General features: G+C 34.9%; 1 protein-coding gene across 1 annotated transcript in view; it reads left to right on the top strand.

Moving 5' to 3' along the window:
- CACNA2D3 (calcium voltage-gated channel auxiliary subunit alpha2delta 3) overlaps window positions 1-13100 on the top strand; it is a 758781-nt gene that overhangs the window by 717788 nt on the left and 27893 nt on the right. The window contains exons 32-34 of the mRNA XM_089781194.1: window positions 1693-1745; window positions 3332-3387; window positions 8141-8252. Coding sequence (XP_089637320.1) covers window positions 1693-1745; window positions 3332-3387; window positions 8141-8252 — 221 coding nt within the window. The remainder of the gene's footprint in view (window positions 1-1692; window positions 1746-3331; window positions 3388-8140; window positions 8253-13100) is intronic.

Here is a 13100-nt window from a genome sequence, read left to right on the forward strand (position 1 = left end):
TGATTAGGGTTGTTCTGTTTCTCTCTGCACAGCATATGCCTAGGGGAGAACATAACCCCAAGCTCTTAAAAAATGGCATTGTTTAGTTAAACATCCTCCTCACTTGCCAGAAATCAGAAATAAAACAGTTTAAGATGACATTCCATTCTTTTTCCATTGTGCGTAGGTATTCCAGATGTTACTCCAATGGGAACCTTAATATGGTGCTGATTCAGCAAGGTTCTTAAGCATATGCATGACTTCAAGCATCCAAGTATTTTCATTATAGTCAATGGGACTACATATATTCTCAAAGTTATGCACATGCTAAATACCTTGATACTCTAGCATTTCAAAGAGGAACTCAAAACATCTAAGAGTACTGAAAGATTTGTGCACAAATATATGAGAGGATAGTCTTCTGTATTTCAAATTTTGGGAAGCTAACTATTCTGCATGGAAAAAACTAGTAGTTCTTTAGCACACGGGGTATGTCAACAAAGCAGTGTTATTTCGGAATAGCTAATATTATTCCAAAATAACATAGTCTGGGTCTACACCAAAAGCAATTATTTCAACGGAATGTCAAAGTCATGTTGAGCTGGAGAACTTCTTACTCTGACTCCTGTAACCCTCATTTTATGAGGAGAAAGGGAAATTGGAGGAAGAGTGGCCTTTCTTGGATTTCCTGCTGTGTACACAGTGCCAAAAGCTGAAATAAGCTATTGCGATTTAAGCTATGCAATTGACTGACCTAGCTCAAGGTGCATAGCTTATTTCGGCTTCAGCCCTGCTGTGTAGACATGCCCTCAGAAGCTAACAAATATATATATCATCAGCTTTTCTGGGCAAAACCCACTTCCTCAGTTAATCTGAGTGGGTATTGCTCACAAATACTCATGATACTACATATACAGAGAGAGACACACAGAAAGAATGTCTCTAGGGTGCTCAAGGACTACTCGATTTTTTTAGAAGTTACAGATTAATACAGCTACCCCTCTGAGACTTTTATTCTGCATTACCGTAAAATGAATATTTTTATTATTATTTTATGTCAAATATTGAAAATGTATAAAACATGATAAACCATGATTACAAAGTATCAATTTACTTAATTCAAAATAATTTAAGTATTAGCTTAATTTATTTCCCACAAAATATAGGAAAATAATAAATATTTTAACACTCTATATATTCCCTAGTGCTGAGCTTTCAGAAAGGCACAGATGACTTCACATAGCGAAAGTAAATTCAAGCTGTGTCAGTTTTCCTACCACAATTACAATGAAGGGCTATGAGGTGAGGAATCAAGATTTAAGTTGTGAAGGCAACTCAGTGAATTACAGTTTGAAAACACTTAAGCAGTCTATCAGTACTACTCCCCCCATATTAGCCTAGGAAATAGTAGCCCCTAGAGGTAAAATATTTAAGTATCATTTGCAGAAGTTCCTTGTTTCTCAATGATAACTCTTGCATTGGATCATGTTTGTTTTACTTGTAAAGCACATTTCATGACAGCGTAGTTTGAATGTTTTAAAATGTTGCCATTGAGATACAGTATCTTACTTTTTAATCTCCTAGATAAAGTTCTGCTACTTTTCGACATGATACCCATATGTTTCAAATATTATTGTCTTTATATAAAGCCTTCAGTTAAGGGACAAATACTATATGCTTTACCTTTTTATTAAATAAGTTGCTTCTCTCCAGCCTTATAATGCCTTCTTTGCTGCAGTAAAATGGATAATGACTGAACTTGTCGTGTAAGTAAATTTTGTCAAGAATTCAAAGAATATTTATACTTTGTACTATATACTGAATTTTTAAAATTATTAATTCAATAACATTTTTTCTTTAGTATTAAATTTCTTACATAAGTCTTACAACATTTATAAATAATTTCAACTTTTAAAAAGTTATTCATGGTTGTCACTTATATCCTTATGTCTTTGCTTAGCAGTCTAACAGCTTGCAGTACGCAAATCAAATTTATTATTGTGGTTACTGTTAAATTTAACATGAATGTCTGGCTGGTTTTAGTGCTGCTTGGGTGGGCTGTAGTCAAGAGAACAAACTGTCTTAGTGATTCATTGTGTTATTTCATGATTTCATAAAATATTCTATAAATTGGATCTCTTCAAACGTATGCCAGTCAAGGTGTGTTCGTCACATGTTATTTAATTATTGACTTTATCTAATTGCCACAATTAAATGAGCATAGAGGATGCAAAAGAGGGCATGATTTTTGAGAGAAATTGCACCTATTGCCTAAAAAAAACCATGAGAAAGAATCCCACAAAAGAAAGGAGAATTTTAAAATATCTAGTCACTTAGTATATCCTAACCTGTGTATTTTATTATTATACTTTTCAGACAGCTCAAATGCAGCATTAATTTAATTTTGCCATAAATAGGAAGCAATCTTTTCTCATAATGTTTTTGTTTTAATTGAAAAATACGAGCTTTTGTAAAAGACAGCTTGAAGTACTATCTTGGGAGTTCTAATTAAATGGCAGGTAGCATTCTGCAGAATTGAATCTTAAATGCATCTCTCCAAGTAAATATCAGAAAAAAATTATTTTACAAATTAAATTTTGTTGCTGGTTGTAACAATATTAAAAAAAATGCAATAATCCCATTTCTCCCCTTTTGAATTTTTTAATTCATAGTCTTTTGTCCATTAAAGTTAGCTTTGCATTTTGGATTCATATTAATTACATTTATAATAAAAGCTGATACATTTCAGTTGACTTTTTAATAGTAGACATACAGTGTATTTTCATGGGGTTGTGTATTTTCTCTCTCTCTTAACAAACAAAAACTAGTTAACCACCTGTTAATCAAGTCTGTTCTCAACAAAAAGTAAAATATTTTATTATTTATGATCCTGGAATAAGTATAAGAAAGTATTTCATTTGTATTTCTGTGTCATGGCCAGGAAAGTTCTTACCATATGGCTTTTTACTAGAAAATCAAAATATTCTCTATGGTGAAGAATACCTATAAATAATGGTCAACTGTAAAATTGCTGTAGCTACCATGAATGGGCAATATTAATGAGCTTTCCCATGTAAAAGCTCTTGATTATAAAATAATATACCTACAATATCTTGATAGTGTTAATTTCAGAATAAATTTTCACTGGCAAGATAAAGGCTAATGAAAATATAACAATAGCAAAAGATAACTCAGGGGTTATGCTAGCAGCTTGAACTTCAGTTTCTTGTTTATTTTTGTTTGAAATAGGATTAATGGCATTACAGTACTGACAGTTTAAAGATGGAAAAAAGATCTAATATTTTGAAAATTCTTTGTGTAATAATATGAAACACTTTGATAATTTCTTTAGGTTCCTGGTGGAATTTAATTTGTGCAGTTGGTGGCACTCAGATTTAACAGCAAAAGGTACGTGTAAATTGTGATTATGGCCCTAATATAAACATTCTAGATTTGCTTTCACTTTTAGTATTAAAAAATACTTGCGGTGTTTTATAAAATCTATTAATATTGCTAATAGTAAATATTGTCTGTCATGTCAATATTATATTTTTTCAGCCCTTGGGATAGTTTGGAATTCAGTTATTTTATATATGCCTATGTATATTTTAAAGCTGCAGTGAAATTATAGCATATTAGCATAAATGCAACATTTAAAATGCAGGTGACATGTAAATAACATTGAAGATGATTTTATGGAAATGATTGTTAACAGAAAACTGAATACAGCGAAACAAAATGAATTTTCCTGTTCTATATTTTTGCTATTCTACATTCAAAAACAAAAAAAAAATTCCTGCTTCAAGCATCATCATTAGTCTCATTCTGTTTATAGCACATATTGTATAAAGCTGGTAAAAAATTCTGATTGAATGTTTTTTCTGTTGGAAAATACTATTTAATCAAAATTAAGACATTGTGTGGGAATATGTCAGTTTGACAATTTCATGTAGGAGGAAGAAGCATTTTGATAAGGTCTAAATATTCTATTTTGACCTTGTCAGAACAGAGTGCTTTGATTTTTTGCTGTTTCAAAGTGATTTTATCTTAAATTTTAGTTTATTTTTGAAATTAATAGACTATGAAACTGTTAACAAAGTTGAAGCAAATGTTGAGATTTTATGGATCCAGAAATTTAAAAAAAAATCATCATTTGTGTTTCATGGGAACTTGCCATTTATCATCTTCTTAGTCGAAATGAAAACAGATTTCAGAATCTCAGAATTTCCTGCAGAAATGAAAATTCCAAATATTGATCTACACGTATTTTTAAATGATTTTTGATACTTTAGAATTACTCTGTAATTAGTAAAAATTACTCTGTAATTAGTAAAAATAATGTTATTAAACTGCTTATTGCAATCAGTAATTTTTGTCACTATACCACTTAAAAACATTCTCTATTCTAAGCACAATTTAAGACAGGGAGTGCACATGTACCCTTAAGTTTTCATTCACCTTTTGCATTTCCTTGATCTTGGCTTGACTCTGTTGTCCTCCCTTCCTAATATCCAGGAGCCTAGAGGTTCAGGCACTCACCTAGGATGAGGGAAGACTTGGGTGACCTTCCCTCATCCTAGGAGATGTATGCCCTTTCCATCAGACTATAGCGTATTCTGTCGTGAATCTCTCTCAGTCCCACCTATTGAAGCTGTTCCATTTTGTATAAATAATTAAATCGTCATTAGCACAGGCATGTCATCTTGAATTATTCTAGCTGGGTGGCCTAATCACCAGACCAAAGTGCTTCACTTTCTCTGGCCCAATAACTAATCAAGCATTTTATATGAAATTGAACAGCTTCAGCATGTGACCCTGGAAGACCCAGGTTACCCTATAGCTTGGTGGTAAAGGTGCTTCCCTAGAAGCAGGAAGACCTGAATTCAAGTAGTAGCTTTCCAGCAGGAATTCAAACTTGACTCTCAGAAATCCCAAGTGAGTGCCCTATCCATTGGTATTTGTGGGGCTACCATCACCTGCTCTGGTTTTGTGGATCTAAGCCTTTGCTTTCATTATTAAAAAGTTTTAAAATGCTCAGAAAACAAATGTTTTATTCATTCTGAAATAAAACTTGTGTCCATCTGCCTTTTGATTCACCAAAAAGTCTGAAATTTCATTTTTGGTTTGGGTTGAATAGATTTTTTTGAGGGGTGGAGTCCAGAAAACAAAATGATCAGTTATTTACCCATCTTTAGTCCTGATGCAATCTATCCAAATGGTGCAAACCTCACATATGAAAAGATGGCCTTTATAATTAGTTCCTCTATTGGTAAATGTTTATGGAAATAAATTCCTACTTTGGTTTGTAGGTCTGCTTTAGGTACCAAACACCATTGATATTATCCACTTGCAATTTTCTTTTTTCCCTTAATTTTTTTACCATTACTTTACCAAATAAAGACAGTGTGAATGAGGGACATTCATTCATATTTTAGTTGAAAATGACATAAGTAATTATACATTTCATCTGCTCACTTGCTTTAATTAATGGAAGTATAGAAATGACCCCCTCATTCTGCTAATTGAAAAGCTATCATTTTTATCTAGCTAGCTTACCTAATTAAAATTTGGTGAACTGGCAGTCATTTGGAAATTTGGCTTGCATTACCAAAGAAATGTATTCAGAAAAGCAAAAGTTGAGATTTGTTCTTATTTGGATGCAGCATCTCTCACAGTCCTACTGAGATCTTGTCTACTTTTACGGGGAGATTGGCAGTGTAGGGACTTATCTCCTGTGAGTCAATTTAGTGGATCTAGTAACAAAGAGGAACTCCCATCAATCCCCCACGGTGGAGACATGGTAACTCAAACTAAGGCATGTCGACTCCAGCTATGCTATTCATAGTTGCTTACCTTAGTTCGACATTGCCCCTTCTGCAATGTTGAAGAGTTACAGTGATCCTGAATATATCTCACTAAATTAAAACCAAACAACTCTTGCAGTAGCAAAAAAATTGCTTTATTTTTCTTAACAATGTCTCATAGATCATAGTGATTTTCAGTCCCTGCAAGAGTAAAATTCCTTGCTGACTAAAATATGACAAGTATATTTTTCTCATTACTATGGACATCCAAACACTAGTTAAATTGTCAACTGTATGGAAGGAGAAATATGTCCTGCCTTCAGCATGAAGTCCAATAAGCTCTCACACACTTACAGATTAGACAAGGGAGATGGCTTCCTAAATCTTGAGCCCCTTAATCTCAAGATCAGAGAGATCTGAAACTTTTCATTCCATGGCAGCCTCTTCATAACCTAGGACTGTTGATACACTGGGGCCCCAGAATCATAAGTGGGGATCACACCACACTGGACAACAGGTATTTACCGTTCCAAATGGAGAGAACCTGAAGGAAAGATGGTGGTGCAGTTTCTTGCCAGTTAACCTCATCTAGGTGGCCAGACTGAGTAAAATAGTCCCTGAGTCAGGCAAACCCCTAAAATGTAAGATTATTGCTAGATTTCTATGCAGATACAACATTGGTATGTGCATCTGCAAAAATGATCTGTGCACATCCACATCTGCAGATGCCCTCAGATATAAAGCAGATATCTGCAAATTTGCAGAGTTCTAGGGTATGTCTACATTACAGAGTTTTGTTGGAAAAGCTGCCATTTTTCCGACAAAACTTGAGGAATGTCCACACTGCAAGTGCGTTCTTCTGCAAGAAAATTGAAAGAACAGAGGGGTTTTTCCGGCATTGGTAATCCTCATTCTAGGAGGAAGAAGCGTTTTTGTGAAAGAGCTCTTTCACAAAAAGGCGTGTGTGGACGGGGAAGAGCGAGTTCTTTCAGAAGGAGAGGAAAGAGGAAAAAGCACAGGTGGCCTGGTGGCTATTCCATCCATAGCAATCACAGCTTACATGTGAAAGAGCGTCCATTCAGTCTGGATGCTCTCTTTCGAAAAAGCAGATCGCTTTTTCGATGCACTTTGGCAGTGTGGACGCGCTGTTTCAGAAGAAGTTTTTTTCAGAAGGTCTCTTCGGGGAAAAAAGCTTTTTCTGAAAGAAGGCTGTAGTCTAAACGTAGCCTACTAGATATAAAATTTCTGTCCGTATCCACAAAAATGAGCCATGGGTGTGGATACCCATAGATATAAAGTAGGTATCTATGGATTTGCTGAGCTCTAGTGATTCCCCTACCCCTCCCAGTAAGAGATTGCCCTCCACTCATGCCCCTCACTTGATGCAGCCAATCTTGAGCTCCCAGATTTTCTCAAACTAATCTTCAGTAGGTTAACATTGGCTCTAAAGCTGTCTTGAGTGGAGAAACTCTGGAGTCCATGAGCCTATTCTGTGTACTCTGTCTTTGCAGAGTTGATAGCCAGTTTTCCCACATGGCAATTAGTTAAAGATAGATCAAATGATTGTGTTTCCATATGTGAACTGGAAAATATAGTCCAATGAATGAGTCACTAGAAGAGTAACGAGACCTACATTCTACTCCCAGCTCTGTCACTGTCCTGTGCTTTGACCAGGAACAAGTCACATCACTGCTCTGTGCCTCAATTGCCCCATTTATAAAATGGGAATAGTGACATTTACCCTCCCTTGAAAAGCACTTTGAGGGATCTATGGATGAAAAATGCTGTGGAAAATTAAGTATTATTATGTTAAAGAGGGGGGAAGCGACAGAAAATACAGACCCAAAAACTAAGCATCACTTCTTGGCAAGATTGAATTTGTTTTTTCTTTGTGAGTTCTGAGGCAATGCAAAGTCTTCAAGCTCACCTTCCGCAGAAATGATATAGTGACTTTAATTGAATGTCTAGTACCTTAATTAGGGGTACTCAGCAAATATATTTAAATACAATTGTTAAGGAGAATGAGAAGTTAGATGTGCACACTTGAAACAGAAAAGCAGCAGTTAGTTTATCTTGAATCTATCCACAATGTGAAAATAAAGTATTGTCATAAATGATAACTAGCTTGGCTGAGGGTGACTCATTATGTCTTACAAACTTATGTTTCCCAGACAAAAGGGTCTTGTTAATTTAAAAAAAAAAAAAGCAATATGCACTGCCTAGAAAATATCACAGGGTGGCAGAAGCTGAGTAACATTTACATTCACTGTAAGCTGTTTGGTACAGTAGCTCACATTGTTGAGAACGTTGTGTGTTGTTCTTCCCAAGTAACATTAAGATATTTTATATGCCTATAGCCCAGAGATTGAAACAAACCCTAGAGCCTTGTGATACTGAATATCCAGCTTTTGTTTCTGAACGCACTATAAAGGAGACCATGGGGAACATTGCTTGTGATGACTGTTTCAAGTAAGCACTTTCAATTTTTTATACAATGGTTTTGACAAACCAGTTCAACTGAGTTATGTTGAAGGGTATGCAGTTCTAGCTTTTACATTATGTTTTGTCTAACCATCAATGACTGGATGCCTTTTCTCATGGTAGTGTAGCCGTCATGCAAACATTTAATGTTCTGAAATTAAAGCAAGGAATATTGTACTGTACCAAAAAATGCTGGGTAGATCCAGGCTTCTTTTGACTGAAGAAGTTCTTTGCAGTGGTATAAGTTTTATGTCAATGATTGGAGACCAGACTTTTGGAAGATCCTAAACAAGGGAGAATTATTTACTGATTTAAGTACAAATGAAAGGTTAAGGCAGTTAGTTGTCCTGCAAGCAAAAACAAGTTAGGAATTTCACCGGCATTTGATGTAGTGGTATCTGTTTGCTCTGCTTGACTTTCCAACCCTCTCTCCCCATATTGGAGTTGTTAAACTGAAAAGCATGAGAGAGGAATAAAGATGTTTTCCCAAGCTTTAGTGAAGGGGAGCTGAACTGGCAATGGACAAGTCTGGCACACATTAGACATCCCTCAGTCACTAATACTATTTCTATAGTAGAGTAATAGTTCTATAGTAGAGTAGTTCTTCACAGGGTTAAAAGACCTTCTCAGGCTCCAAAGTAATATGTTAATTGCATTCGGTGTTTCTCTAAATTGATGCAACTGTAATAAGAAATGTCACTAATCAATATAAATACAGCATTGTTTAGTTATTGCAAATGATACCTATTTTGTATACTTAATGATAGCTTCTGTTTTCTAATTAACTTTTCTGATTCTGAGAGATCATTATCACAAAACACATTAATATTTACAATAGTATCCCTTTTAACACAGAAATATCAAGAAGAATTAGAGCAATCAAACCCCTACTTTCTTTGATTTATTTGGTTCAGACAGAAACTGTTACAGCTTTCCTCCTCCATCCCAAACCAATATGCAACTAAGTAACTAAGAACCCTAGCCTAACTGAAATCAGGGGGTGCTTTGTAGGATTTCACTCTGAACATTTATTTCAACCCATTTCAATATACATGCTTTGTAATAAGATGAGCATCTTACAAAAAAAAAACCCTTCCTAATCTGACAAAGGATGAAGCAGATACAGCAATGTGGCCAGCATAATGTTGGAGCTAGCAAATAAAATGTTAGGTTTGATTCACACACTCATTGTGGAGGTCAGCCAGATAGTATGCCAGAATTATCCACACTTTAACATATATAAGGACAAATTAACAACTTGTCAGAAGCTTAAGAGAAATTTTTAATTTACAAAAGATTTCAGCATCACACAATTTTAGTACAAAGATGGAAATTGCAAGTCTTGGGACTTAATATTTTCTATTTTGATCTGAGCACAGACCATGAGCACAGACCACTTGGCTCAAGATACCTGATCTCATGGTGGAATCTTTATCTCTGGGCTATACCTGCCTATTAAGGATGACAACTGCTAAGGGCTATATTGTAGAACTTGAGGATGAAGGGTGCATTTTGGTCACCCCAAAGCTTTTGGAAGATTTAAAAAGAGCTGAAAATAAATATTCATTTCTAGTTCACTTCTGGTTATCTTAGTTATAAGGAACTATTGCAGTTGTGGAAGAGCAATTCTTTTTATAAGCTTCAGGGGGTAGCCAAGTTAGTCTGTAACAGGAAAAACTTAAAAAACAAGAAATAGTCTAGTAGCACCTTAAAGACTAACAAAACATGTACATGGTATCGTGAGCTTTTGTGGGCACAACCCACTTGTCCTGTCATGATACCATCTACATGTTTTGTTAGTCATTAAGATGCTACTAGACTATTTGTTATTTTTTTAAGTTTTTATTTTTATAAGGTTTTTGGTGACAGAAGTAGTCTTACTTTATAAACTAATCCCGCAGAACATTTTTATTGTAACGATAGGTCTAACTGCATGAAAAGTACTAACTCAAGAAATAAAAGCCATTACATTTCCACATTTCAAACACCACTTACTGTTATAATGCTATATCATGCCTGATGCCAACAATGTAAAATTAAAATGGTATTACTTTATTAGCATTGCTCAAAGGATATTCCTAACACATTATTTTATCACATACATTTTGTTTAAATTTGCAAAAAGGCTTGATTCCATTCAAAGAGATTAATTTTACAAGAGCAGATTTCAGGCTATGTAGGTAATTTCAGGGCAAAGGGAGTAACTTTCAAAAATAACATAATTCTGCAAGACTTGGACAGCAATGAGTTGGAAACTGAGTTCAGTGAAAATTATAGTATTTTAAAAATAATGTGCTAAGATGATTTTCGTAGAAAAACATTTTATGTTCCACAGTGGAACAAAACAAAACAAAACAAAAAACCACCACAACCAAATCTATGTCAGTAACCAACTGATCTCAAGGCAGCCATTATTTTTCTCCACAAGCCATGGCAAACTGTAGTGAAATAATCCCAAAGAATTGTTAGATTCTCATGGGAACACACTTTGTTATGCAGTTTACCCACTAACTGTCATTAGTAATCTACAAAGTGCATCTGAGATTGTAGACTGCATTGGTTAACAAATGTTTTGCTATAATTCAAGCAGCTTTCCCACAGAACAGCAAAGGAATTTGACCCGAAGTCTTTCGTGTGCCTACATCTTATGACCCATTTCTCAGTTTCATGGTATCAGTACAGTAAATACTTTTACAGCAAAGTTTATTGCTTAATAGTTTTAATTTAAGAGTAGTGTCTCACTTACTTCAAGAAAGGGTCCAATATTACACGGTGCTGATTGTCCTCATTCTACTGCCTTCAGTGGGACTTGAGGGTTCACATTGCTTCCTTTATTAGGCACTAAGGGTTGAATCCAGCTCCCACAGAGTCAATGGGAGATATTTCATTGGTTCTAATGTGAGCTGGATCAGGCCCTAAATGAGTGTATTTATTTTACACATTGACAGTATACCTATCGAGCAGGGTAAATACTGAAAAAGTTATTTGCAAATATTCAGTTGAATATACATCACAAATTTATTCCAATGGTATTCCCAACTCTGTTTAATTGTCACGTGAGTCACGTGAATAGTTTTTGGTTTCAAGGACATTAAGGGAAAGTGAAAATGCCATAGCTATTTACGCAAGAATTCGATTTGGTATTGCAACTGTTACACTGCAAGAAGATTTGCACCACAAGTGACTCATTTAAGCCTTTTTCTGGTTTTATAAATGTTTTGGTCAACCTGTCAGTGAAATGAAGCAATATTATTTGACTTACAAAAACAATCACTTAGCACAAATACTAACTTATGAAAACAGCATACTCAAAGCAAAAATCAAATAGCTATTCCTGCATGTTGTAATGTGCTCTCAACTTTTAGGGCTTGATACACTACAGAGAAGAGCGAGGACTAGTGCGTCTAGTGAAAACATACTAATTTGAACTGTGAGAGGGTACTCCCGTCAGCTCCAGTAGTCCTGCTCCTCAGGAGGAGTAAGGGAAGTTGACAGGGGCATGTGCTCCTGTCGGCCTCCTACTGTGTGGCTCGTGCCAAAACACTATTTAAGATACTTCAACTCAAGCTACATAATTAATGTAGCTGGAGTTGCATATCTTAAGTCGACTTTCCTCTTTAGTGTAGACCAGCCTTATTAACTCACCAGGGTCCTTAGTACCTTGCACGATTGAGTCCAAATGAATAGTTACCAATCCAGTTTAAAGGCTATAATTGGGTTATATAAAATTTTCAAATAAACTTGAATGATAGGCACATGAATTAAAATCAAAGTGCTGGTGTATATGATATAATGTAAAGGTCTATATAAAATAATAACCTGGTCATCCATAAATAACTCGCCTAATGCAGTGGGCTTGTTTAAAAGTCCATTTATGTCAGTGAAAAGATGTCTATTGACTTCAATGGACTTTGGATCAGATACTAAATATGTGTATTTATATATAATATAATTTAGTATGTGTAAACTTGTTATAAAAGAAATGTTCTTCAGGACAATTTTCAGTTTTAAAAATGTTTTAAAAATATAGGTTTTATTGAGAAAGTAGGAGCCTAAAAGAAAACAAAAATTAACATAAGAATGTCATTAGGGTCAGGGTTTGGCTGCCTTAACCAATAATTTTTTGACATTCAATATTCCACTGATTATTACATTAATCTGTTATTGTAACAGCAATCAAAAACAAGTCAGCCCATATTTTCTGGGCATTTGAGATTGTCAACAAGAGTACATGAAACATTTTCATATTTTCCAGTAAGCTATTTCTTTCTTATACAAACATGCGCACGCACACACATACCGTGTTGTGTTTCAAATGACAGACTGTTAAATGTTCCACTGAATAAGAAGCAGCTGCAGTATTGGAAATTGTTGTTTAAAAGAAATATTGATTTATCAGTGGTAGGCAGCACGCTTCCCTCTGAGTCAGAAATGCACTGTGTCCAAAACCCTGAGCACGGTTTTTAAGGGGCACTATGCTGTTTGGGGGTGAGATTAAACTGAGATGCAGAGACTTAATAAGCAACTCACAACCCTATTCACAAAAATATGGTGTTACCTCAATTGCATAACCAAATTCTATTTTATATTCTGTCCACCCAAATTCGACATGAGTTTCAGTTGACTACAATATTATTTTTTGGCTTCTGCTATGTTCTTCGCCTACATCACATGGGGATTGTGAGGCTTAATTGATGTTTATATAACGCTTTGAACTACTTGGATGAAAGGTCCCTTAAAGTGCAAAGTGTTTATTATTATAACTTAGAGAGGAAGATAACATTTATGGTGCTAGAATTTAATAAACATGCCAGTATCAAACTTTTCCAGTATACC

This window comes from Pelodiscus sinensis, chromosome 11 (genome assembly GCF_052426305.1).
Source record: "Pelodiscus sinensis isolate ZL-2025 chromosome 11, ASM5242630v1, whole genome shotgun sequence".
NCBI classification, from domain to species: domain Eukaryota; kingdom Metazoa; phylum Chordata; order Testudines; family Trionychidae; genus Pelodiscus; species Pelodiscus sinensis.